Source organism: Phaethon aethereus, assembly GCF_964289735.1.
Source record: "Phaethon aethereus genome assembly, chromosome: 7".
In the NCBI taxonomy this organism is placed as follows: Eukaryota; Metazoa; Chordata; class Aves; order Phaethontiformes; family Phaethontidae; genus Phaethon; species Phaethon aethereus.
The window spans coordinates 2,437,204-2,463,236 of record NC_138583.1 but is presented as its reverse complement, the minus strand read 5'-3'; the positions used below and the strand labels follow the sequence as shown (position 1 = coordinate 2,463,236).

At 40.5% G+C, this 26,033-nt stretch overlaps 1 protein-coding gene across 4 annotated transcripts in view; it reads left to right on the top strand.

Annotated features, from left to right (window-relative positions):
- Nucleotides 1-21,633, top strand: part of PCDH15 (protocadherin related 15) — a gene marked incomplete at its 3' end in the record, with an annotated part of 380,126 nt that extends 358,493 nt beyond the window's left edge. For 2 of the 4 annotated variants that reach the window (XM_082002568.1, XM_082002567.1), the window contains 6 exons: nt 183-293; nt 11,369-11,390; nt 12,946-12,984; nt 14,265-14,338; nt 15,189-15,321; nt 20,769-21,633. In XM_082002568.1, coding sequence (XP_081858694.1) covers nt 183-293; nt 11,369-11,390; nt 12,946-12,984; nt 14,265-14,338; nt 15,189-15,321; nt 20,769-21,323 — 934 coding nt within the window. Of the gene's footprint in view, nt 1-182; nt 294-11,368; nt 11,391-12,945; nt 12,985-14,264; nt 14,339-15,188; nt 15,322-16,099; nt 17,687-20,768 lie in introns of those variants that run through there. The other 2 variants (XM_082002565.1, XM_082002566.1) reach the window with 2 other exon arrangements.
- Nucleotides 21,634-26,033: the final 4,400 nt, after the last annotated feature.

The following is a 26,033-nucleotide window of genomic DNA, read 5'->3' as shown; positions in this document are numbered from 1 at the left end:
GGAGGTGGGAGCTGAAAAAGCCAGGAAAAGATTATTGCATTATTACTTTTCTTTGAAGACAAAACACAGGGATGTTTTTGAAAACTGCAGGAAAAAACATAGAAAAGTTTCTATCTTGGGTTATATTAGGGTATAGAGTGTTTCTAATGAGTACTTCTCCTTCCCTACGTGGCTTACCAAAGGCGACAGGCTGAATGCGCAAAGACTGCGAGAATCCAGATGGCTTTACCAGCAGGCAAACCAGCAAGCACCGCTGCCAATAACCTCTATGAAGAGCTTGGCGACAGCACCATGTAAGTATTCCTTGTGATACATCGATAAACGTGTTAGTGACTGAAGCCATGATTCACTTTCCAGGGAGATCGCTTCATGCAGTCTATTGTCAAAAAGGCTTTTCTTCGTGAAGGGGTCTTCCCGCAGCGGGCTGGGGTTCTCAGACATCCAGAAAATAAATAGGGCAACTCTGTAAGGAGAGAAAAAACAATTTAACCTGCTAATGGGGATTTCTTGTAGCGCATGGGGGGGATGTTTAACAGGTTTTTAAGGTGGCAAAAAGCAGGTATAACCAGATGTTCTTTTCTAGAGCAAGAGCCTATAGCAGGCCATTGCTACCAGGGTGAGCCAGGACTGGGCTCCTTTAGTGCCTTTGCAAATCCAGGCCAGCATGCCATGTTTTTCAAGGCTGCTGACTAAACGCATCCAATGAAATTGCTGCCCCAAAAGTCCCCATTTGCTGTAGTAAGAAATATTCCATTGGGTTAAGTGGGGGGTTTTGTTCTGAATTTGGAACTGTTTGAACATTGAAATTAAAAATAAAGGAACTATCAAAATAGAGAAACCACTGGCAGTTCAATGAATGTATTTTTTACCTATTACATGCTCATAAAATAATAATATTGCAAAGGTGCCTACCTTTTCATGCTTCTGTAAATCTGAAGTTTATGGACTCCAACGACAATTTAATTCTCAGTATGAAAATATTACAGTGGAGAACAGCCAATTATAATTTGTGTCATGCTGGGGGGGCGGAGATAAGCTTGCCGCACTCATCTGTGTTTATATTTTCAAAGCAAGTATAGGGGAGCATAGCATTAATAATATGTCTGGAGGCAGGTAGAGAGCGAGCTGCTGGCGTTGTTGAGGGTTGCCCAACTTCTGCTCTATTTTCAATCGCTATTTGTTTTGCTCAGAAAGGTGAAATTTTCCAGATGCTGTGATTGAGTTTATAAAATGTTAAGGAGGCATGACAGAGCGTGTCACTGCCGCTTTAACTCTTGGCCATGAGTGAAGTCTCTGCCTTTGAAATAATTCCAGAGCTTGAGCTTTTCTGTGTAAATAGAGGAGCCATACTGGAAGCAAGAGTAGCTTCTCCGAACTGCTGAATTTCCTCCCAGGCCTTTTGCCTTTGTGAAGTGTTACTGCTTGGGCAGGAAGGGAGGAAAAACGTAAGTTCGACAGTAGCATATAATCGTGTTTTTGAATGTGAGTACTCCTGCTTGTGAACCCCACGAGATCACTTCTGTACACGTACACGTACAGTGAGGTGCCCTGCTGGATGACATTCCCATTTCTTTTGCATTTAGCTAAATTTCTACTGAAATTAATGATTCACTTCTACTAATTTTAGTGGCAGGGTTACAAAGCTGATTTACCTGTGGGAAGTGGATATCCCAATGAATGAATCTGTGTTTGGTACCGATGAATACCTTATGCTAAGCCCAGAACAAGCCTCGTCGTGCTGAGTTTTTACCTGCAAAGATATTCTTTTTATGTTTTAGTACTGCAACATACAGGTGCAAATTTACAGATTTGCAGTATTGACTTTGAGGCTTAGATTTGTGTTCATTTTGACTAAAAACAGTTTTCATTGCACCAAAAGAGATGCCATATCTGGAATATTTTCCTCATGGATGTGTTTGCATGCAGCTAAGATATACTCATACCTATCATGCTCAGGAACTATTAAACATAAAGTAGTAAAAGTCTTTAGAAGATAAAATAAAGTCCTTAGGATTTTAAAGAAAATAACATGCTTCAATAAAAATAATGTCAAGTAATCTTTTTTTTTCTATCAAATATTTGATTTCAAGGCACTGGTATACCTTAGGAAATTATTATTTGGGAAATACCCTTTGTTAACATTTGTCATTTTAGTTAGAATTTTAGTACAATATTTCCTGTCTGTAGTTGTCCTAAGACAGTCATCTTTCATTTGCGGTGCTGCCTTGTGTCTTGTTTTGTTAATTTGATGTTTATAGCAAATGAAATGGAACTAAGCTCTTTAGTTTTAAATCTGCCTTGTCTCATAATTTTCATTTTTCTCTGTCTTTGGATACATAGGCATCAGTAAGTAATCTCACTTCATTGTCTTAATATTTGTAGCTAGTAGAAACGCTAGTTAATTCTCCTTTCAGTAATCCCCATTAAACCTTGCAATCTGAAACTCATATTTTATTTGTCCATTGATCAAGTACAGGAAAGACATTTACTATGAAGTTTCAATACTTCTGTGCTTCTTTATCCTTTTCTTGGAAGTAGAGATGAAGTATGATTGCTGAACTTGAATGGTATTATTTCTAAAGTAGTCTTAAAAAAACCCAACAAAACCAAGACTGAGTGCATGCACAGAGGTTTGCTTTCGGTTCATGCACTTGATGGTAATCTCACCATTGGATGCAAGCAAAATCTTTCTTGTCTGCTATTTACAATGCCTTCCAAGGCACGTACACTTCTTTTGCTTTACAGAAATGTACTTCAAACTGGTGAGCTGATGTTTCTCATTGGTTAAGATACCTAAACAGAAAAAGGTCGCAGGATAACCTCACCCTTGAGAGGTGTCATGTGCAGCAAGGAAGGAACTGAGAAGCTTTTGAAATAATCTGTTCCAGTAGCAGAAAGGTTATGTCATCTTGCATGGGCCTTCTACTGGAGGGTTTCTTTCAAGTTCAGAATCATTTATTTCTCTCGCCTCTAAACAGATTGGGGGTGCTTGACCAACCTCAAAGTACGCTGCTTTAGAATGAAGAATTACTTTATTATTAGTGCAAAGTCAATTATTTTTTCATACAGTTACATTCTGCCCAAAGGCGAGCCTTACACATACTGTTTTTTGGAGAACCACAGTGCTTGGGGAGGGTGTATTCACTGGTACGACCCTTCGTGACTCTGCAAATGGGAGCGTGATCCCTGTACTGTCGTCGGTCTTCTCGGGTCCCTGTGGCCATTAGGAAGCCGTAGTTTCTCTGTGCGGCTCATCTCCCAGTGAAAACATGAAACAAAAGTTAAGAAGCAAATGTGTTTCATTAGTAAATGCAGGCCTTCGGGGGACTTTTACATATTAAATAACTTAGAGGAGATTTAATATCTCTTAATTAACTCCTATCCAGTATCTAGTTATTTAAATTTCTCTTCCAGTTTTGCTAGGGAATATTTAACCACCAGAGGTTAAATTTCCATTCATTTAGATTTGGTAATATTTTCTAAGATATGAAAAAGCAACACCAAAAAAAATGGAACAATCTGACCAGGAGGTCTAAAACTTCGTCTTCCAACATGCACATAATCAGGGAAAATGTAATTTTTCCCCTATTCCTTTGTTAATAAAGCCTGCCTAACCCTTTTTGATCTAAATTCTAAAGAATATGACTCAAATTTTTGTAGAGTTAAGACTTAGAATTTTTAACTCGGAAGGTTTGGTGAAAACATTGGACAGCTTTAAGCTGCTAAAAATAGTTTTATATGGTATTTTGATTTGTGTGTGTGTGTAGAAGTCATTGTTATTCATCCTATACTTTAGCTGCAGTTGCTTAACTGCAGAAAATGGGAAGGTGTTAAGGACGGCATTCAGAATGTGGAGTACCAGCATTAGGCAGAGGTATTGAAGTTATAAGTAAATTGTACAAAAGTGGAATTCAATCTTTATACCCCGTTTCTACCATAATGTTCCCTTATGCCATCATGTTCTCATCATAGCCTTACAGATACATTTAATGTTTCAGAGAGGTTTTTAGAGTAGGTGTCCTTTTTAAGACTTTTTTTGTTTTGGGTTGTTGTTTGGTTTGGGTTTTTTTTTTCAGCCCCATGATAGATAGCACGTTTGTTTAATTACAACAAATTTCTATACGGTAGCCATGGAAAGGCATCTTGATTCAGTCTCATTGCTGACGAGGGTAATCTGCTCTTCGAAAGGATAAGGGGTTTGTTTTTAGCTCTGACATTGGCCAGTGTCTTAAATTTGTCACAGGTTGGTGAGAAATACATCTATTTTCAGCCTCAGGTGAGCATTATTTAAAATCAGGCTCTAAGAGCACACTTTTCTAGCAGGCAGTTTGGGGGTATCAATTTTAAAATACGCTTATCTTAAAATGCGCTCAGAAGTTTGTGGTATTAAAAATATTTGAGGAAGGTAGGTTAATGAGGTGCTCAGAGGTGCTAGATGAATTCCAGAAAATGGTGGCACCTCCTACTTTTGGTGCGGAAATTCAATGTAATCCAACTGCATGGGTTTTTCATTTGGTTTAAGGCGGAGCAGAGATGAAATTCATCCACATATTGATACTTCTGTGTCAATATGTGTAGCGTAAATGCAAGAAAAAATGCCCAGCGTGGTGAGAATTGGCATCGGGAGAATGGCCTGGGTCTCACATGCATCTCAGCTGACTGGCTTCGGCTCCCGTTGGCCACCTCGCAAAGACCCTACAGGTCTACGCTTCAGGTGTGCCCGCGTGCACCACTGCCTCCTCCTGGGGCCACAGTTTCAGGCTCACTGTCAGCTCCAACCACAATTCTAATTTTGTGTGTGACCGACCTATGGCCAGTCCTTAAAAGGCCCTGCAGGGGCGTTTAAAGACTGCCTAATCATACGTGCGTTTTATAGAATAGCAGAGTTTTGATGCGCAATTATTACAGAATAGGTTTAACTTAAAAATCCTTGTGAATATTCTGTGGTGGCTGTGTGCAGTACGGCACAGTGCCACTGTGATTTGAATTATGGAGACACAACTATACATACAAACAGTATATATACCATGAGTCCATATTATCTCACAGAGGAATTGTATCGAATAACTACATAGCATTGATGTTTTGTGTCACTGGGAAGACAGGGTACAGTATTGACTGACTGATACTTTTCAAATCTAAAGGTTTTTTTTAAGAAGAGGTTAACTTCTTTTTGAACTTGCTGAGTAGCTGAAAACTCTTTTAATTTTTCTTCCTTCTCAAGCCCTTCTCCCTTAAAGAAGATGTCAAAGTAAATGTCTTGCCCAGTAGTAAATGTGATCTTTCTGTTGGATAGTAGTAGTTTGCTAGAAGTAGTTTAATGGCTCTGATTCATATCATACGTTCTTTTTTGCTCTCTCATAAGTATCTATGTCCATGCATGTTTCCTCACATGTGATTATCTTCTTTTCTTTCAAGTCTTTTTCTTCTCTACCATTTCCAACAAAGCAGGGGAAAAAAGTCAGTCTTAGAAGAAGGAGACCGTCAGAGAGTTATAAGCAGCTTTGCTTCCCGTGCTATTGAGGCTCACAAGCAATCTAATATCAATGGATCATTGAACAATAATCTCCCCAAATCTTCAAGTAACATTACTTTATTATCTGATGAGAACCCATTAACTACTCAAAACCCCTTATACGTGGAAGGTGTCACTCAAAGTCCCGCTGCTGCTGGGTTTCTACGGAAAAGAAATGATACTCTTGATATTCTTTCTCCTTCAAGACTACTCTTGAGAGATGCCTCTTTGGGAGGCAGTCACCGTGCGTGGACAGTACCAACTCACGTTCCTAGGAGACACGCACCTGGTTCTCTGAGTAGGCCAGTTATCATGGACCCCATTCAGTGGCAACAGGAGAGACTCAAAGCAGAGAATGAAGGAACTGAAAATCAGCGTAGCAGTGTTGATCTTAGCAGTCCGCTATTTCAAAAAATAAGTGGCCCCAAGTTAACTGTAAAAGAGAAGGCAAGACAGTTTGAGCAGCAGGCTTTGCAGGAAATGAAGCAAGTGAAATCTCCTGATGTGAAATCCATCCGATCGCCAACACACAGCATCCGTTTCCAAGAAGGAGAGAACGTGCTAGAGCAGTGTCCCAAAAGTGTGGTTGCTTCTCCATGCCTTCGCTGTTCTCCTCTGCCCTCTCCAACACCTTGTGCTGAAGGAGTTGAACCTGAGGCCTCCGTGGTCCCCTCTGTAATCATCACTCACCACGACTATCCTGAAGAACTTTCTCCTCCACCAACTCGCAAACCAACTCCTCCGTCTTTTAGGATAAAGAAATCAGTTTGCCAAAGTTTTCTAGCTCCTCGGACCAAAGACGTTACAGAAAGCATTCCAGATCCGCCTAAAATTCCCCCACCCCCACCTCCACTGCTGCCACCTCCACTGCCACCACCACCTCCATCCCCTCCTCTGTTGCCACCGCATCCTCCGCCTCCACCCACAGTTTCTCTTCCTTCTTCTTCATCTCCTCTTAGCACCCAGCACCCCTCCCCTGCCAAGCATTCAAAATCCCCTGCCAAACAGCCAGCTGTACCACCACCGGCCACAGTGCCAGAGCCTCCTCCCCACAGGGAGCTGAAAGGTATTCTTAAAAACATTCAGAATTTAGCGGCGATCGAAAAGTCTGTGGCCAACATGTACAGCCAAATAGACAAAAACCATGTTCTGCCCAAGCACGTTTCTAAGTTCAAACCAGTCGCTACACCAGAGCTGCCAACTCCAGAAGCTGTGGCTGAGCACAACCAGCAGAATGGCAACTTGAGCTGTGTTGTGGAGGAGCTTGAGAAACGCTTCCCCTCTCAGTCGACAGCGCTGTAATGTTTACGGTTGGATGTTTTCTGCATGTCACATTTTGAGAGAGATGACTCTAATGCAGCACACGGTATCTGCCTCAGACTCTCCAGAAATTGAGACTTTTTCCTTTTCTCTGCTGTGTATCACTACGTATTCAGTCCTAATCCCAAATTTAGAGACATTGTCTTTCCTGTTCACTTGGAAATTTGTAATGTATAATAATTCTACAACTTGTTTTCTCAGAGCTACATCTTACTGTTCTATGATGCTGGTTCTTAGCCTGTTTACCAAAAAATCCTGGGAAAAACTGTCCGTTTTTACCCAAGGATCGGTCACAGACGGCAGAGGGCTCGATACTGCTTTCTGTTAAGCAGCCTTCACTGTAGGTAATACCAGTAAGCAGAGTGATTTTTCTGCAGCTGTAATTGGAATCTCTTGCTTTGCCCATAAAATGTACCACCTGGGAGGAATCTTACTGTCAAATAATGGATGTCAAAGAAAGCAAGTACTGGTAGCAAGCGGGCTGAGCAATAGTGAGCCAGAGTTATTGCCATAATGCATCTTCGTATTCGGTGGGAGATGACGCAGCGCTCTGCTACGCTGGCGTGCTTTCTTTCAGCTCACGTTTGCACCTCAAGTCAGAAGAAGGGTTTTGTCTTCATTTGTCAGTAAACCTGGCTGTCTTCCCTCCTGTTACCTACATTCTGCCTTCCATTGCATTTTTTTTATATTGCAACTGCATGTTAAAAGTTTTTATTTTGTAAATGTCTTTAATGTACAAAGCATTTGTTTGTTTTTCATTTTTGCATGTGCATGTCGTTGGCATCTCTCTAACTTTCATGCTAGTTTGCCATGAGCTTTACAGCTGAAACATCTCGCTTATCTTAAACTGTAATAAAGTCACTCTGACTAGGTGTCACCAAGTGAAGATTTTTCAAGTATTTGTAAAAATCCACATAATACGGATTTACTTACTGGCTTGCTTGCAGTCAACTGAATCAGACCTTTACATGAAATATGTCTATTATAGCAAATTAGCCTGTCCTTTGAAAAAAATGGTAAGTAAAAGCAGTTTTAGCATTTAAACAGACGTTAGTTTGTTCAGCTTGCAAGTTTCCTTGCAAGTCCTTTGCCAAAATTCAAAATATCTGTGTCTAATATGACAATTCTGAGCAAAAAGGTAATTCATTATTTATCACACTGTCTAGAGATATGCAACATTTCCATGGTGCTTGGCTTTTTCCTCTTTTTTTTTTTTTAAAAATCTGCAGTTAGGACATGTATGGCTGCTTCAGTCAGAAACTGCTTGAAAGTAGCTTCTTGTTCTTTGTCCCAGAGCCAAACTCCATGAAATTCATCGCATAAGTTTCACTGATACATTAGAATTTTTCTTTGCTTAAAACTCTTGTTGGGCTAGACTGTAGTTCCAAGACATGTAGAGTAGCTAGATGTGTGAGGGGAATGATTATCGATCATCACATTTTTGCTGTAACAGAATCTATCTAATGTACAAGATGCACGTATGTAGAATACCTGCCAATGATGCTAAATTCTGCAAGAGTGCCACTACTGCAGCACCAGCAGCAAATTGTCGAAGTTCAGCAGCTATTAGGTAGAGAAACTTTGAAGATTTGAGAGCCAGAATCGGAAGATGGCTTACATCTGTACTTGCTTCTGTGTGTCTGCGATGGTCCAGGTATGGAGGCAGTGGGACAGTAGAAAGTGTGCAGAGATGAGCATGAAAAATTACCGCGCTCAGCATGTTCAGAGTGGGCCAAGCCTAAGACAGACATTTGAGTTTAAGTACCCAAATCCCACTATAGAGCTTGTAGACCCGTAAGAGATGCTTCTGTGACGTTCGTTACATCACTAGTGAAATATTAGACAAATATGACCTAATTTTGCAATGCCTAGTGTGACACAGCAAAGCTGCAGGTCTTTAGTAATTCACAGCATAAACTCCAAAGGTTTTGTTCAGCTACCATTATTCGTGGCATTCCTTAAGCAGAAAGAATGGGCATCACAGGCGTTCCTTTTTAAATATTTAGTTTCATCAGTCTCGGAAGGGTCTGGGGGGGTCATGGTAATGACCTCTTCACTAATGAGGAACATCTACTTTCCCATTCTGGAAACCTTTATTAAGTTGACAAGTTTACAAAACGTAGTTTCATTTTCTCTGGAACTAATGCAACCTTTGTTCTCCTGCTGGTTTTTTGAATAGCCTTTGTATAAAAAAAAAAATCGTTCCATTAGTAGGAAAGACACCCTACCAATAGGATGTACTTTTAACCTAACCCAAGGAAGTTCTGGCCCCTTGAGATGTCTGGATGCTGCTGCAGTTCTGCAACACTGCGACATATTGTAACCAATATAGTAGTTCGTAAGAAGTTGAGCCTGTATAAGCTTACTGACCCCTCTTCAGTTGTCCGATTTGGTTCAGTAGGGTCAGGTGTCACCCTGCATATATCTCTCATCCTCTCATCATCAGCTGGACTGGGCTGAGTTCTGAGCAGGAGCAGAGGCTGCTGCTCTCAGCAGAGAGCACTTCTTTGCAAACCCGTTTGCAAAGCTGAAATTGAGCTGTAGTGTATCATTACTCGTCTCCCTTCCAGATTCTTTCTCCTCAGTTCCAGCTATGAACTGCAGGAAACCTCCATTGTAAGAGTCAGGGCAAATTGATAGGCAGTTGCCTCTTCTGAAGAGTATCTGTAGTATTTGGGGTTTGTGGTGCTTTTGTTTTTAATATGAAAACAGATATAAATTACAAAATAGCAAATGCCTGCTGGGATGCCAGTAATTGGGAAAATTGTTGCTTTAGGCCAATCACAGTTCCTTTAACCTATGTTAGCAATAGAGACCTGTGGAAGGTTGGCACATGTTGTACATGTAAATTCATTCTTGTTTTATCTTTCACATTGAGTACCAGCAGTGTTATACTAGCTGTCACGTTATCCTACATCATCACAGGCACTATGTCCTTGCTTCCCATTTTGCATTGAAGATTTCTCTCTGACTGACTGCAGTGAAGTCTGGCTGATAACGTTTATCCAGAAGCAATTCCTCCCTCAGTGGAGAGCTTTAATTCCTTCTGGGAAACAAATGGTATTTTTTTGACCTTTGCCTTTTTGTCAGAATAGATCCTTGTGCTGTATTGAGTGAATGGGTATTTTTCATCTTTTGGGGGCTTTTTTTTCCTTCGAATCATGGCCACACAAAACTATGAGGGAAGTGTAAGCATCTCTCAAAGCACAGCATGGTGCTATTTTTAAGAAAGTTGAATTCCAAATTGAATGAGAATTACTTATATTATGCTTTTAATCTGCAATATAGTGATTACTCGAGAGCAATTAAGATTAATAGGCTTACTTATCCTCTGTGCAACAAAAGACCGGCTTTATGTGAAGATTGTTGTAGACAATAGGGAGACTAAATACAGTGTTCCTTAAGTGGGCTTTGAAAAGTCACAGAGCATCTTTTGATGACAAAGCTTCATTTCAGTTGTTCATTAGTTTTGTATTATATGGGCAAGAGCATTAATTTAATGCTGATAATCAACTCCATGTGTTGAACATTCATAGAAAACTTTACAGATGGTGATATTAAAGACTTAAAAGGACTTCTACTCTGTTCTTTATTATTTACTCAAATGTAATTAAAGAATTTCCCTAGACTGCTGTCTGTGTACTAGGTTAAGCTCAACATAATTTTGAGCATTTACCCTTTCCTCCTTAAAAAAAGAAATTAAAAAAATGCAGGCTTATCCTTAATAATAATGCTAAGACCTAAACTGCTGTTCCCTAGTTTTGTCTAAACCATTTTAATTTTCTGGCACAAAGTGTGAAAATAGGGAACTTGATACACATAAGTGCATTTGTCATGCATATGAATGGCTCCAAGAAAATGAATTAAAAGAACAACAAAAAATTTCCAATCAGATCAAAAGTACAAAGCCTGTGGCAAAATAATCATAGGTAGCAAAAATAATTCAACTCCTCCCCACCCTGCAGAGGAAATGTTAGGAAATGTGTAATTTTAATAATAATGTTGTTACAAGAAGAAATTAGTAATAGAACCTCCAGGCCAACTTCTAGCAAGTCCCGAGTGGATACAGAAAGTCCAGAAGTAGAAGAGAAACTGTTTCACTGCGTAAGCAGATGCGTGCAGTCAGATTTGTAGACGGTCTCTGAGACAAACAGAGAAGGTGTCCGGGCCGGCCCCCTCTTACGGGAGCGCAAGGAAAACCAAACAGAGCATTCAGCCCTTCCCTTCGCTGTCTTCCACTGGGTGCACTGGCTCTCTGGCTGTTGGGGATTGGGGATTTCTTCTCATTCATTTGCAATCTTAAAGCAAGAAAAGATACCAAAGATTCACTAGCCTTTCTCATGCAATAATTCGCGTGTGCAGAGCAAATCTAAAGAAAAACATTTTGGTTTGTAGATATGCATTTCTTTTCTTGCTAGTAATATTTCTAATCACATTATCTTTTCACCTCTCTCCAGAAAGAATGGCAATATGCATCTTTATATAGTCTCAGAGAAGTATACTAATTTTTTTTTTTCTTTTTCTGACTTCTAGGCGAGGATATGCACAGCAAGAGGTAAGGCTGTTCCCCAGTTATGTTTAAAATATGAATTACATCAGCATACTTTACCCATACAGCCTATGTTGTGAAACTCATTGCTACTGGGTGTTTTGGAGGCCAGAAATGTAAAGTGGTTCAAAAAGCTGACGAGGCATAGATTTACTGGGCGCTAGCAACTGTCACGGCACAGACGTAACCTCCAGCCTAGGAGACTGCTGCTCAACAGTCTCCCAAAACCAGTTCCCCTGCACACTTTCGTGTTTTCTGATGGCACACCTCATTGTCTGCCACTGCCCTCCATCATGGGCCTGGTACTGGGCTACACAGACCTCTGCAACTTGGTGTAGTCTGCTGTTCTTGCAGCATCTTTTTTCTCCAGCAATGGATAACATGGAGCGTTTCCTTCAGAAATATGAACGAACTCATCCAGCAATCGAAAGTCCTCCAAAATACTTTTCTATCATAAAGGCTGATATTTACTGCCGAGAGCGGGATCAGTTTTGCTAATCTTAAGGTGTGCATCTGGAGCTTACTGCTCCTTATTCTGTAGTGTTTTACAAATTGCAAGCTTTCTGTTGTTATACTGTGATTTTTTTCTCACTTTGCAGAGCTGACTTGTGTCTTAATTCAGATACAGAGCTTCCTCATCTCTCAGGGTTTGGTTTTGGCCAAGAAACTTGGCTGAAACAGTGCCACCAAGTTTTGGGAGGAGTGTGGGGACAAATGGTTCTGATTTTCTTGATTAAACCTGATCCTAATTTACAAAACACCAAGTGAAGTGCACCAGTCTGTCATTTGCAGAAAACTGGAGCTGCGGAGTAATTAACAACATGAGTACCAAAAATGACCCATGTTTAGCTGTGACACACCTGCGAGGAGCCATATGGTCCCGTCGTTCCTCTCCGTGCAGCCTCCTGGGGTCTCTTCCCTCACGTCAGCATGCTTTTCTGACTGCATGCCACATACAGAAAGAAATCACACATAAGCTGTGGAGAAAACAAGTGAGATAATCCTTCAGTGTCTTATTGGTATTGTGAATTAAAGTGTATTTATGTTGGGAAGTACTCGGTTAAAAGCCACAGAAGTACATAAATATAGATAGAGAATTAAAGTGATGGTACTGCAGTAGAAGAAATCGAATCACTTCAGGTTTTTAACAGTTGGATCACAGACTTTACTGCAGATTCCCACAGATTTGCTTTCTACCTGTTGCGGATAATTTTATGTCTGCCATCGTCTCTCTGCTGTCTCCAACATACACAACGCAACAGTTCTCTTGGGCTCTGACAGAAGTTCTTGAGTTAAATAATTTAGAGAGTGACCACATAAACTGGGAATTTCATTTTATATTAGGCAAAATAAATAGTGGACTGTAAAGGGATTTTACTACATCAGGTGTTTAGCAGTGTTCTACTTCCCACTGAGTATGGAAGTATCCAGGTGGCTGCCGTACAACAGGCTCTGAAGGACCTGTGTTTTTAGGTTTTCTTTCCAATCTTAACTCAAACACAAATGACCTGCACTTTAATTGTTGCTGCCTAATTAACCCCTTTCTAATTTTCTTTTGTAGCAACAGCAGTTGCTGAGACCTTCTCTTCTCAGACCAGAGGTACCACTATTTTGCATTTCTTAATTATTCTATAACTTTTTGAATGGCTGTTACATAATTTCCTAATAAAAACTTGTCTGTCTTTGGTAATATTTTTCCACCTGGCTGTATTAGATGAAAAGAAGAGTCCTGGCATTGTTACCCTATTTACGTTGCTGTAATTAAATACTTTAAATTTACTATGTTGTGGTATTTTCCCCTTGAGCATCTTTTAGTTGCTCCCGTGGACCTCATCACAGGGACTGAAAGCTTTCCTAGTTTCGTGTCCAGACTCAGAGACAGAGTAATTTCCTCGCTGTCCAACCGCAGTCTGTTTTTTCAGATGTCAGTCAACTGATAATTGATTATTGTACCTAAACATGAACAAAGCGGTTGGCCTGCCAAGGTAATGAAAGCATTAGCACGCTGCTGCGAAGTGCAAAGGCCGCTCTGGATTATAAACTCAGTACTTTCTATTTCACATCCTTCAGACCCAATATCGTTTGCAGAATAAGCAGTAGAGCAAATGTAGCTTTTGTGAGAGGTTGCTATTGATGATATTGTATTTGTGGTACAGAACGGTGATCGTTTCTGTAGTCATTATAAGGAATTACAATGAGATGCTCTGACACAACTTTAAATTCATTGTACAGGAGAAAAAACCCCTAGGAAGCTGTGAGAGAGAGACAACATGCAGTCCCTTGCCAAAACCCAATCCCTGGTGTTCTGTGTCGATACAGCAGTTTAGAGGTATTCCACAGAGCAGGCCTATACCAAACAGTGCGTGAAAGGAGCTTAAGGACACGCTGGTGCTTTTGTAGGATACAGACAAGTACTTAGCTGAGTCCAATGCTGCGCAAGATTGTTGATGGTTCAGGAAACATTTTAAAAAAAAAAAAAAAAAGAGACCTGACAAACACTGTAAGTAAAATAGCCCTAATCTTTCAACACAGCTTTTTCCTTTGAGAAGAGGCGCAAGAAGTGACAGCGTATTTGCTGTGAGTCCAGTTTACTGAATGAGGTTTTTGTACAGGATAAGTGAGACAGTGTGCCACGCCAGAACAGTGTCTGCGTTTAGCTGACTTAGAAGGGTCACTCCCAGGGAGTACAACCAGGGAAGGGGTCATTTAAAGCCCCTGTTGGCTTCTCATTGTGGTTCTTAACAGTTGTCAATGTTTCTCCAATTATTATCCTTTTTTATTTTGCTTGTTTGCACTTTAAGATACCGTTCTTTGCACCTCTTTCATCAGTTATTACTGTGTGTAACTGTTTGCATTCAGTCAGTGTTTCTCTTTTGACAGGAGTTAAGTATGGAGTCTGGAATTGATCCAGGGCAGGAATACTATGGGCAAGATTACTACAGTTATGAGCATGGGTATATTTTCGGTTTTCTTATATATTTTCTGAAAATGCTGCTTTTCCAGGTTGGTGATGTTTATTATTACAGCATCTAATCTGGAGACTTTGCTGAACCTCAGGATTACTTTAATCTTTGTGTCCACAAAGGTGCACACTAACAACAAAACTCTTTTTAAAAGTTAAGGGGGAGTTGTATAATTCCTGCTTCTTTAGGAATCCAGTTATTATGCTTGCAGAGTGTATTCCTCATCTATCATTCTGTTTTTATATTCACTTTTTTACTTGCATAGTTCTGCTGTCTTGGAAATTAATTTTCACCATCTCCTCCCCTTTTGTGGCTCACCAGCCCGAGTTCAGTGACTGATGCTTTCTGCTCACAGTTCCCAACTAGCATCTGGCCTTGTCCCTAGAAAAACATCATCCTGCCTTGTTCTGATAATGCCCATCTGTCTGCAAGCACTTCAGGGATTATTGCTTACAAGCAATTATTCTTAGAAGCTCACAGGGATTCTCCAGAACTGATCCCAGGGAACCTGCTCTTTCATTTCGTAATTATAAAAAAAGATCCCCCAAAAAATCTGGTACCTGGAAAGAAGGTCAGTGCACTTGGGGGGTTCTTGACTGATCCCAGAGACTTCGCAATTCGGGTCGCCCTCTAGTTGTACAGCCAGTTGCAATGGGAAGAGGGTTTGGATTGTGTTGACGCTAAGGAAAAAAGCATAGTAAGCTTCTCAAAAGTAGAGAGAAAAGAGAGCAAAGAAACTCTTGTCCTCTCGGGATGTAAGCATGTGCATTTGTTGCTATGTATGGAGAGACACGTGAACACGTTGGTGCATGTTATGAGGGGACGATGGTGTTTTTGCCAGGTATGAACTGCCTCAGTATGGGAGTCGCCGCCGATTGCTGTCTCCTTCAGGGATGTACGATGAGTATGGGGAAGTTGTGGTGGAGAATGACGGTGGCTACTACTATAGTCCGCATGGATCGACAGCAGAAGAGGTAAGCCTCTCTGATGTGTTAATTCTGTCTCTGCAACAAGATGAAGGACCATTAAACCCTGTCAAATGTCCTCTGTAATTGATTAGAGTATTGTGTTCTGTATAGAGCGAATAAGCAGCTCTTCCAATGCTAATCATTGTTTGCCCTTCTGATGACCGGTGAAGTTTGTCAGCACCTCTTCCCCTTCTTCTAGAAATAAAAAGGAATTGCAAAGTTTCTTTTAATAGCCACATTTATTTCTCCCTCAGTGTAGATTTCTAGCTCAATGAAAAATCCACATAGCCTTTGGTAATTCCATTTTATATTGTTAACCAAATGGGTTATTACTAATATTCAGCCTATAACTGGTGGTTTTCCACTGCGAAAAGCAGTCACCTAAGCTGATTTATCCTAAAGTTCACAGCTGATTGTAAAGAAATTTTAAAATGTCAGTGGTAGCCAGAAGAAAGTTGACATAAATGTTTGGTTTTTTTAAATCTGATTTTCAGAAATACTAGACTCTTAATCCATCACATGGGTTTTAATTAAATGAGAAGAGATAACATTTCTGAGCCAGTATTTTCCCTTGTTGCAGAGTAAGGTAGTTGTGCACTTGCAACCTATTCTACAAGTAGAACTTTCCCCACAACTTTGGTCAAAAGCTATTCTAAAACAGGTAGGTTAGTTTTGATGCTGGGAAAAAATGTTCCATTTGTTCCTACTGAGTTATTTTAGGGTACAAGTTTTCACAATAACTACCTTCCAAATTGTAATCAAGTTCCATTTTCATGATTTGCAGGGGATGAGTCAAGGCAGAGGTCCTTCAAGCAGAGGTATAAGCCAGAGAGCAGGGGCTCAAGTAGAAGGTAGACCTTTAGGTGGTGGGATGGACCTAAGACATGGTTCTGGAAGAGCATATAGGCCCAGCCAGGGAAAAAGGAAACTAAAAGCAGTGATGCATTTAAGTCGCGTAGCAGTCAGTTCTCACAAACCGGTAGGAAGAACTGAGTCTGCTCATTCTCCGTGGAAGAAGGCAAAGATATTCCCAATGATTCTGCAGAAAGTGAAGGCTGGTAGGAAAGATTCCAGTTATGCCAAGTTGATGTCAGCTCGCCAAGTGGACGGTGAGAAAAGCATGATTATCAGGGGAAGTTACTTCCAGAAACCGACAGATGACAGACCTTCGATGAGAAAACTAAATCATGTGTTAAAACGCATTAGTGTCTCCAGAAAATTTCAAGAGCCTATTAGCAAAGATTCAGTGCATGCAAGAGGAAAAGGAGAGGAAGACTATGAAAGAGATGAAGCAAAATCAGGAGTTTCAATAAGTATCACAGCAGAGAGTGAACATGAGGATAGTGATTATGAGAAGAAGAAGAAGAGAAGAAAATACACTTCAGATGAATCATCTGTGAAGAGTAGTAGCTCGGGCTCGGAGTCAGAAGATAAAGACTACTTGAAAGTAACTCTGGACCAAGATGAAGCCACTGAAAGTACTGTGGACTCAGATGAAGAAACTGGGCACGATTTTGGGGATTCTGATGATGACTCTGGATCCAGCTCTAGCAGTGAATCAGAGGAGGACTCGTCTGAAGAGGACGATGATGAGGAAAACTCTGACAGTAATGAAGATGGTAGCCTGTCAAAGAGCTCATCTACGCAAAGTTCATACAGCAAATCGGGGACTAGTGAGTCCAGCAGTAGAAGAAGCACTGAAAGGTCCAGTATAACAAGTAGGGGAGGTAGCTCTCATGGCAGAGCGAGGCGATCCAGCCAGAAATCAAATATTAGCTCTAATGCATCAGGTAGTGACAGGGACACGAGCTACAGGAAAACTTCAGGATCCAGCTATAAGAGCAAAACCACCTCTGCCAGCCTTGAAATAGAAGACACGATAGAAGAGGTGTCAGAAGAAGATGAGCGACCAGATGTGGAGCGAGTCAGCGCAAGCCCCGATGAGACAGCAGATAACTCAAACAAAGCAGTTTCTGAAACATCTGCCAATGCAAAAACTGCTGCTACTGAAGAAGACAAGAGAGGAAAATCACCTATTAGTGGTGAGGATAGCGTGGATGAAAGCACAGAAGAGGTTGATACAGATGCTAGTGACAGGGAGGAAACTATCAGTAAGAATGAATCTTCTTGCCTAGGAAGTGAAATCAGTGTTACTTCCAAAGGTACTGAAGGGACAAAAAGCACAGCTAGCACCGCTTCTGGTAAAACTACTACTTCCCCTGATACAGAGAATCAAAGTTCTGACACCAACATGAAAAGAAAGAAAATAAGAAAGAATGTGTCCCAGGAAAACAGTCAGTCTCAGTCAGATGAGACCCTGGATACTGCCGTTACTGAGTCAGAAACTACGGGTGATTCTACGTCCTTTTAAGAAGGAGCGACAGTAGGTGGACGTTTTGCAGTAAAGAGTGATCTTGTTTGCTGTGTCTTCTGTGTGGTCTTTCCTAAGCAATATGCATTTGACTAGAGACAGCCAAAAAGGAAATGTCAAAGCTTATTGCTTCAGCATTTGAACCCTATGTGCTGTCTTAAAGATAAAACTGTAGAAAACCAAACTAATGTAATTCCTCTGAGAGACTACTCAGGTATACTTAGTGGTGAATATAGAAAGATTAATTTTCATTGTGCAATGACAGGAAGGACTACTACTTTTTCTCTGCTGGTTTCAATAATGTAGTTAAAGAGGTATTGTGTTGAAACTTAAGATTTAATCCTTTTTGCATTATGCATATTGTGAAGCAAAGTAACACTGCATTTTGCATTAGCTGGTATCGATAGCTGGACGAACCTCATGGCACAACCTGTTAAGGGCCCTATGTTCATGCAGGTTATGTCTGTCACAAAACGCAACACATGCAGGTTATGTCTGTCACAAAATGGAACACTGGAGGAAGGCAAGAGGGCAAAACATGGAATTCAGTGAAGAACAGGCATGATGATGAGGATGAAAAGACTGAGAAGTCATACATGGTTTTACCTTATGTTCCCCCACCGTACGATATTTGCTAATCTTCAAAGGAGCTCTCTGCTGCAAACGTTAGCCCTGTTTGCAGGGAGGACAGCTGAAATTACAGCAAAGCAACACTCCCAAAACCGCAGAGTATTACTGGCAGAGCTGGGATTAAAATGTTTGTGATTCATGGGACTTGGGTTTCGCGTACCAGTGATGTACACGACAGGGATGCAGGGGTAGGTGTACGAAGTGAGCTTGGTCAGAAAAGGAAGCGGATTACATTTTCCAGCGTCTGCCCTTCCCACCTAGCAGTACAGTGATTTTATTAATTTTTTTACAAACATCTGTTTATAAGTTTGAGATGCGTAACAGCAGAGTATTGCTGAAGGTAACCATCACCTATGTTCTATGTTTTCGTATCTGCCTTTTAAAATTCAGCAACCTGTAATATCTGATGTCATTCAGTAGAGATACCTTGTAGCACTTTCATTAGCACAGTTCTGCTCAGAATGAGCATGATTGCCTAGGAAGGACTTCTGTTATTGACAGCACAAGTGGCCTTTGTGCTTTGCTATAAGAAGCAACCTCTGCGTGACACGACGTACCTCCTCATGGAGCTCTTACCCGTGCTGCCTGCACACAGAGTATGCAATCTGTATCTGTGCTTTATTTACTGTGTATCAAAAGCCACAGAACTGTTGCTCAACCACTAGGTTTATCCAGATAAGTAATAAGCAGCCTACATAAAATTAAAGCTTTGAGCCAGTATTGGATTAGTCTTGTGAGTGAGTACCTTAAAGCTAGTACAAATTCTGGCGTACGCAGCGAAGCTCTGCCAGGAAGTCTCTGTGAGATGGGGAGAGAAAAATGCTTGAATTTCTAAGATACTTGAACCTGCTGTGGAGTTACACTGACAGGACAATTGGTGTTGAGCTGCAAAGCGTGATACTAACTTTTCAACTACTGTCTTTAATTCCGGTTGAAATGCACACTAGATTTATGATTGCTTGCCTACATTTTGTATTGCCATATAGCACAAAGTTGTGGCTGTACACAGTGTTTTAATGTCAATCCCATTTAAACTAGTCAGTCCTTTCAGTCATCTGAATATATCTATGTGAAGAAAATTGTATGTCTTTATCAGGAAGAAAAGAATAGACATCTAAGTAATTTGTACAAAGTGTAACTTTTCAAAAGCTTGAGAGTAATCATCACCTGCTTGCACCTTGCATGATTTTCTTTCTCTAAAAACTGTTTTTTCTTGCATGCATGTGTATGTATTGCAGTGGGAGTTAATTGTGATGGTATCTGCTTCCTTAGTGAACTAACGGCGTTTTCATTATTAATTCAAGAATGATAGTAGCTTGTTTCAGTGTACTGCAAGGAGGCATTTATTTTAAAAAGATCAATTATAAATTAAAATAAGTAATGGGCTTTGTGTAATCACTGTTAGTACAAAGTCACAGCAACATGGAAATTGTTCACATTAGCTCTTTAAAAAATACAAATTATATAAAAATCCGAAGTTTCATTTCTCCACCATCTTCCATTTAATAGCAAAGCATCTCCATTGATTCCACTAGATTGGAATTGGCACAAAGCCTTATCTCAAGCGCTTTTTTTTTTTTTTTTTAACCAGCCAATTTTGCCAGCGTCGTGCCTGAGAATTTCCCTTGTGTAGGTCTCGAGATCTTTGTCTGCTTGATGCGTTGCACATATAAACCAGACGTGCTCAACGCCATTTCTGCACTGAATTTACTATGTAGTAATACTCTGGAAGAAAACTCCTCAGGCCTTCCTAGCATTTACCCATTAGTACAGTAATTTCTGAGAAGGTATCACTTACACAATGGCTTCATTATCAGTGCCTTCCTGTTCTTGTTAGAAGGGGTTATTATTCTAGTTGTTTTTCAGCTCTCTTTGCTAGACAGACTGAGACATTGCTTTGTCAAAATATTGGCTTATCAATATCGTGATTTACAGAAGTTTCCTTTCAGAAAGTAACGTCTCCATTCTCAGGATTCACCAAAGAAAGTGCACTTTGACTTAACAGGAGCACAGCTGAGTGACTCTTTAGAAAAAAACAAAAACAAATAAACCCAAAACCAAACAAAAAAAACCCCAAAAAACCCAAAACAAAACAAATTTGTCACTATGTTCCAAACCTGAAGAAAAACATCACAGGTTTTATACACTCTCATCTGACTCACATTTTGCGAGTTCATGAACTAAAAGGAATTTATCTGTCTTACAACTTCTTAGTACAAAGAATTGTTTGCCTGTTCAAGCATTGGGTATATATGACAGGGCACACAGTGGTAATCAAAACAATTAAGAAATATCTGTGTACACCCTAAGAGGAAGGATACAAAAGACCAAGTTAATAAAAATTCATATGGGTGTCTAGATAAAAGACGAGAAATAACAAGTAGAAAAAAGGGCAGGAAAATGTAAGAAATAGTGCTGAGATTTAACGACATTTCTATTTATTGTCAAACAGTGGGCCAGAAAGAAAAGGATCAAGCTGATAGTCGACCCAGAGTATGAGACCAGCTCCACTGGAGAAGACAGCGCTCCCGATTCCAGCCAGAGGAATCGTATTAGTAACCCGAATATTCAACACAACATCAACGGTAACATCTACATTGCACAGAATGGCTCTGTTGTCAGAACCCGTCGCATTTGCCTTGGTAATAATTTAAAAGTCACATCTCCAGTGAGGCTGGGGAAACAATTCAAGAAACTGGACAAGCTTGCAGTGACACATGAGGAGAATGTCCCACTGAACACGTTGTCAAAGGGACCGTCTTCTAGTGATAAAATGAACACAAGACCTTGCAGTGTCTCATTTGCTTCCTCTACTATAGGGGCCGAAAATATAGTAACGAAGCCAGGAGGCTCCAAAATGAAAAGCACAGAAGAGCAAGAGTCGGTTCTTGATAACGAGGATGTCAAAGAGCCCTTGGAGTCGCACAGTGAACACACACAGTCAGATGAAGAGGAGCTCTGGATGGGCCCTTGGAACAACCTTCACATACCAATGACAAAACTGTGATTTTATTTTATTTTTTATTTTAATTTTTACTTCAGTTTATAATAAACTGCGCTTTTTATTGTCACTGAGGAAAATGTATGAAATTTGTATTGTGCACATACGTTGTATACTACAAACGACACGCTTTAAAGTTTAAAAACAAAATTTGCACTCACATTTGTACCAATTAATTGTCCTCCCCAACAACTATTTTGACAGGCTCCCATTTCACTAAACAATACTTCATTTAAATTAATCAGGTTTTCGGGATCTTGATTTATTGTTTAATAAACAGTAAACTACTAATAAATGCACAGCAACATTTGGTTAACTTTTCAGACACTTCTATACATGCCTAGCTTGTTTTTCTGTATGGTACTTGTGGCTATACTGTTTAGATTTGGAAATTGTCTATTTATGTTCAAGATTTATATCCAGAGCTCTTTATTCTGAACTCAGAGTAATGAATTAAAAATAAATCCATGAAAGTCAATGGAGCAAATCCTCGGCTGGCTTAAATTTGAGTAACAATACCAAAGGTCGATAGTGATGTACCAGTTAATGCGAACGGAGGATCTCACTCAACACCCAGCTAGCAAACTTACGGAAGAGTGGAATCGGAGTTTATGAGTATAGCACTGCTACATGGAAAAGTGGAATAGAAGATTAAATAAGATAAAAGTTGCAAAGAGGCAGGAAATGTGTAGCAATTAATCTTATTTGGAGTTACCTGGCCGCAGTTTGTTCATTTTCTTTTGTAAATTAGCTCATTCCAATTTTCTTCTCTAGTCCATTTTTCATCTTTTCATCTCTTCCCACATCAGTTCTGTCGTCTTCTTTATACGGTCTTTAGTTCTTTTATGCTCCATCAATAATTGTCATCCTATGGCCATGTTCCTCCAAAATAAACCAGGATGATACACGAGTCTGTGTAGCAGAAATAGGAATTAAAGAGTAATTATAGGAAGGGGATGAATATATTTTCAAGCCCAGCTAGCTGTTGGGTTAAACGGTACAATCGCTATTCCATTCCAATAGTGTTGAACATAAACCTGCTGAAAAGACAAATGGATGATGGTGAAGAGCATAAAAAGGGAATATTTTACGAGGCTAATATGCATAAACGGATCTGTGAAGGGCAAAGGGTGTCAGAACGCACACACAGAATTATTTCAAAAACTTTTTAAGTAAGCATTACTTGCAAAACACACTACGTAAATTTTGGCACCTGCTTATAATTTGTTTGTACCTCAAAGTAGTGCGTGTGTTGTGTTACAACTGGAATAAGGAGCTGAGAATTGCCACTGTTCATAGTCACCAATACCTAAAAGACATTAGCAATACAGAGCACGGTGTTCTTCTCCAATGTGATATAGGAAAGAAAAAAAAAAAGATATATATTCACATGAGAAAAGTGTCCTGTTGTATTACGCAAACTTCTTTTTCAGGATAAGATCAAACTAGTTGTGAGAACAATCTGGATACCTCTCGAAAGATAGGAATAGTCAACAGATAAAGGCGTGCAATTAGTAAGGAAATGACTGGCATCATCATTCTTTCCCCATTGCTATAGTTGAAGTTTCACCACACTACCGGATGACAACCGCTGTTGGTTTTGCTCTGGCAGTAAATGGACTTCTGCTACTGTGATTGCGTTTGTTTTCCCCTTGCACAGGTTCTCCTCCACAAGATTCCTCTTCATGTTTGTCTTCAGAAGCTGTTTGCATGTTACGCTGATGTAAATGTGACATTTCTATCAAATACCTCCTTTTCAAGCTGAGGTTTCTGACCAAATATTTTGAGAGACGGTACTTGTTTTTAGGTATGAGAGATGCAATGTAGCCTGCCAGGCAAGGGGAAAAAAAAAAAAAAGACCAGGTATTTCTTTCTCCTAACTCTTTTATCTTGGCGTATTTGCACTTGGTACCTAACAAACACTAGCTGTTTGGAGTTTAGCTAGAGTCTGAACATATAAATGAGAATGATGGAAGAAAAAATCTATTATTTGAAATAACTAGTAAAATGTTATTTTTTAATCCTGTTCAAGATACTGTTGTTATTTCACTACATCATTTTTATTGCAAGATCTGTCAGTTCGGTTCTTACTAAATACTTTGATAAGATCACACGCTTTTTTGAGAAACATTTTCTCCCAGTTTCTCTCAGTTTTCTAAGGGGGGAAAAAAAAGTTGATTCTTTTTCTGGAGACTCACAGCTATACCAGCTTTAGCTCCAGCTCTGTGAAGGACTGTCAGGCCTAACACTGGTGGTCAGTAGAGCTGGGCATGCTTACCAAAGGCAATACCTGTCCATGCTGTCTCCTTTGTGCTGCCTCAATGCAAAGAGCATAAGAAATGTCACTTTTTCAGCAATGGGTGGGGTTTATGTAAACTTAGCTCGATTTCAGCTAAACTTGTAGTGACTTTCAGAATTTTGAATACTGTTGGCAAAGAGAGGGCTTCATGAAATCTTTCAAAGGTGCAGAAGATGGGGGGGGTTACTTTTTTTCTTTTTTATTTTCTGTGGATATAATACTGTAAATCAATACAGAATTTGAATCTTTGTTTTCTGAGGATGCCATACTGCAAATTAATACAGATTTTAGACTGTGAGCAGGCAGTGGGTGCCAGAACCAACAGCAATAACAGGATACAGTCTGATACAGTAAAAAAGAGGTCACTTTTCCTTTGGGAAGTGAAGTATTAGCATGGCTTTGGTGGATACAGTAAGTAGAATAACATATCTGAGTCTTGGGATATAATTTACAGCTACTTAACCACTGAAATCTGTAAAGCTGATACAAGGCACGAGCATTTTCCTCTGGGTGGCAGAACTGCTCACTGGCTGACCGATCAAGGGGATAATCATTGCTCCTGACATTGATTTAATTTGTACACTCCTCCAAGCAGGCACTGATAGTTTTGTGGTTTAGTATGGCATCTGCTGCATTTTCAGTGCAAGCAAGGTGCAAATGACCAGCTGCATGGCTGTAGAAGGGCAGTGGAATACCCGCTGTGAGGCAGAGCAAGGAATGTCAGGAGAAAAATAGAAACCTTTTTTTGTTTTCTCCTTTGTTTAAGTATATAGTCCTATGAGCAAGCCTGCAGATCTACTGGGGACCTGTTAGGAAGTTTAAAATATTTACGCATTAATGGTAGGTAGTCTTTGCACCCAGGATTTTGCCTGAGCTGGTGTTGGGGAAAGGACAGCGTGGTCGTCGTGGGTGGTGTGTGCGTGTCTGTCTTGGTGTGCTTTCTGATGGCGGAGTGATGTCACGGCGCAGTCACGCAGCATCCCACCATGCCGGGTTGAATCCTTCCAGAATCTGGTTATGTGGCTGGAAAACTTGCACGGTCAGCAAAATGGAAAAGAGATAGGGGAAAAAAACTGCATTTTTAGGAATGGGAGAACAGCAGCACTCTCTGACACAAATTTCAGCTTACATGGTGGAAAAACGGGTAGCGGGAGCGCGGTATTTTGGGCCAGTCACAAACACGAAAGTGCTGTCTGGAAGGTGCCACGCACTCCTAAGGGAATACAGCTTGATTATTTAAAAGTCTCTGATGGGTCACAGCCACGGTGCTTCTGGCTTCTTGTGGTGGACATCCCCAGGTTGCTTACGTGTGATGATCTCCGTGGTTGGGAAGTGGCTTCTCCTTTTTACATGTTTGCCTTTAGCAAATGTCAGTTGTAACTCAAAGCTTTACAAGTAGGTATATTTTAAAGCCGGTGGACGGTGATAAATGCATCTTGCCTTGTAAGATTTATAATTGTGCTGCAAATGGGGGTATACATTTGAATGCTTTCTCATCAAGCCCTAGTTCTTGGCTGTGCAAAGACACACAGCTAGCCAGAAATAAAAAGGGCAGCAGCTTTCCCCTGCTTAGCACACGCTTGCTTGCTGCCCTTTCAAATGCTGCATGCAGAAATGGTAACTTTAAATTACCATTGACTTGTCTCATTGTTACAGCCTGAGAAGGACTTGCATCCATTACAAAGTATTGATAAACCACAAGGTTTGATAAGCCCAAAGAACGGTGCAGTTTATCAAATGAATTTTGAAGGCAACTAGTTCTCAAAAGCCCATTAGATGAGTACTGAGGAATATTACCTTTTTTCTTTGTTACTGGAAGAAGAAAGTTTCAGTAATTTCACTGTTCGAACTAGGAGCACTAAGCCCACCTGATCAAATGATAAAGCTGTAGCACAGACCTGGATCACTAGTGTAGCAACAACATGAGCAGAAGCGGGTAATTCACTCATAGCGTAACAAAACCGAAGCTTTCAGGGTGCCACCAGCCTGGATGGCTGGAGCGCAGTTCCTCTTTCTGGCACTGATTGTTGCTCTTCACCAATACACGGTAAAATTATACTGTTCCTTTAGCAAGCAACGCCAACCCTGCAAACTGTTTTCATGTTGTTAAGCAACAGCCATCCGCGATGCTGCCGTCATACCCAGAATGAGTTGCAGCATTCCGAGGAGTGCTTGCCTGTCCCTATATGGATGCCATACAAACATATAGGTGGCCGTGGCATTCAGGAATTGCTGCCACTTGTCTCTGTCTAAACAGCCAGCATGGGGTGAGCAAGCATGGGGAGCCCGTGCTGGAAGTCAGCAGAAGGGGATGCAAGCTTCCGATCCCGGTTGTGTGGAGAGGGCTACATGGAAGTAGTAAGTGGTTCTTGCACGAGGAGGCTTAATTAACCTGGCAAGGAGCAGCAGCTTCCACA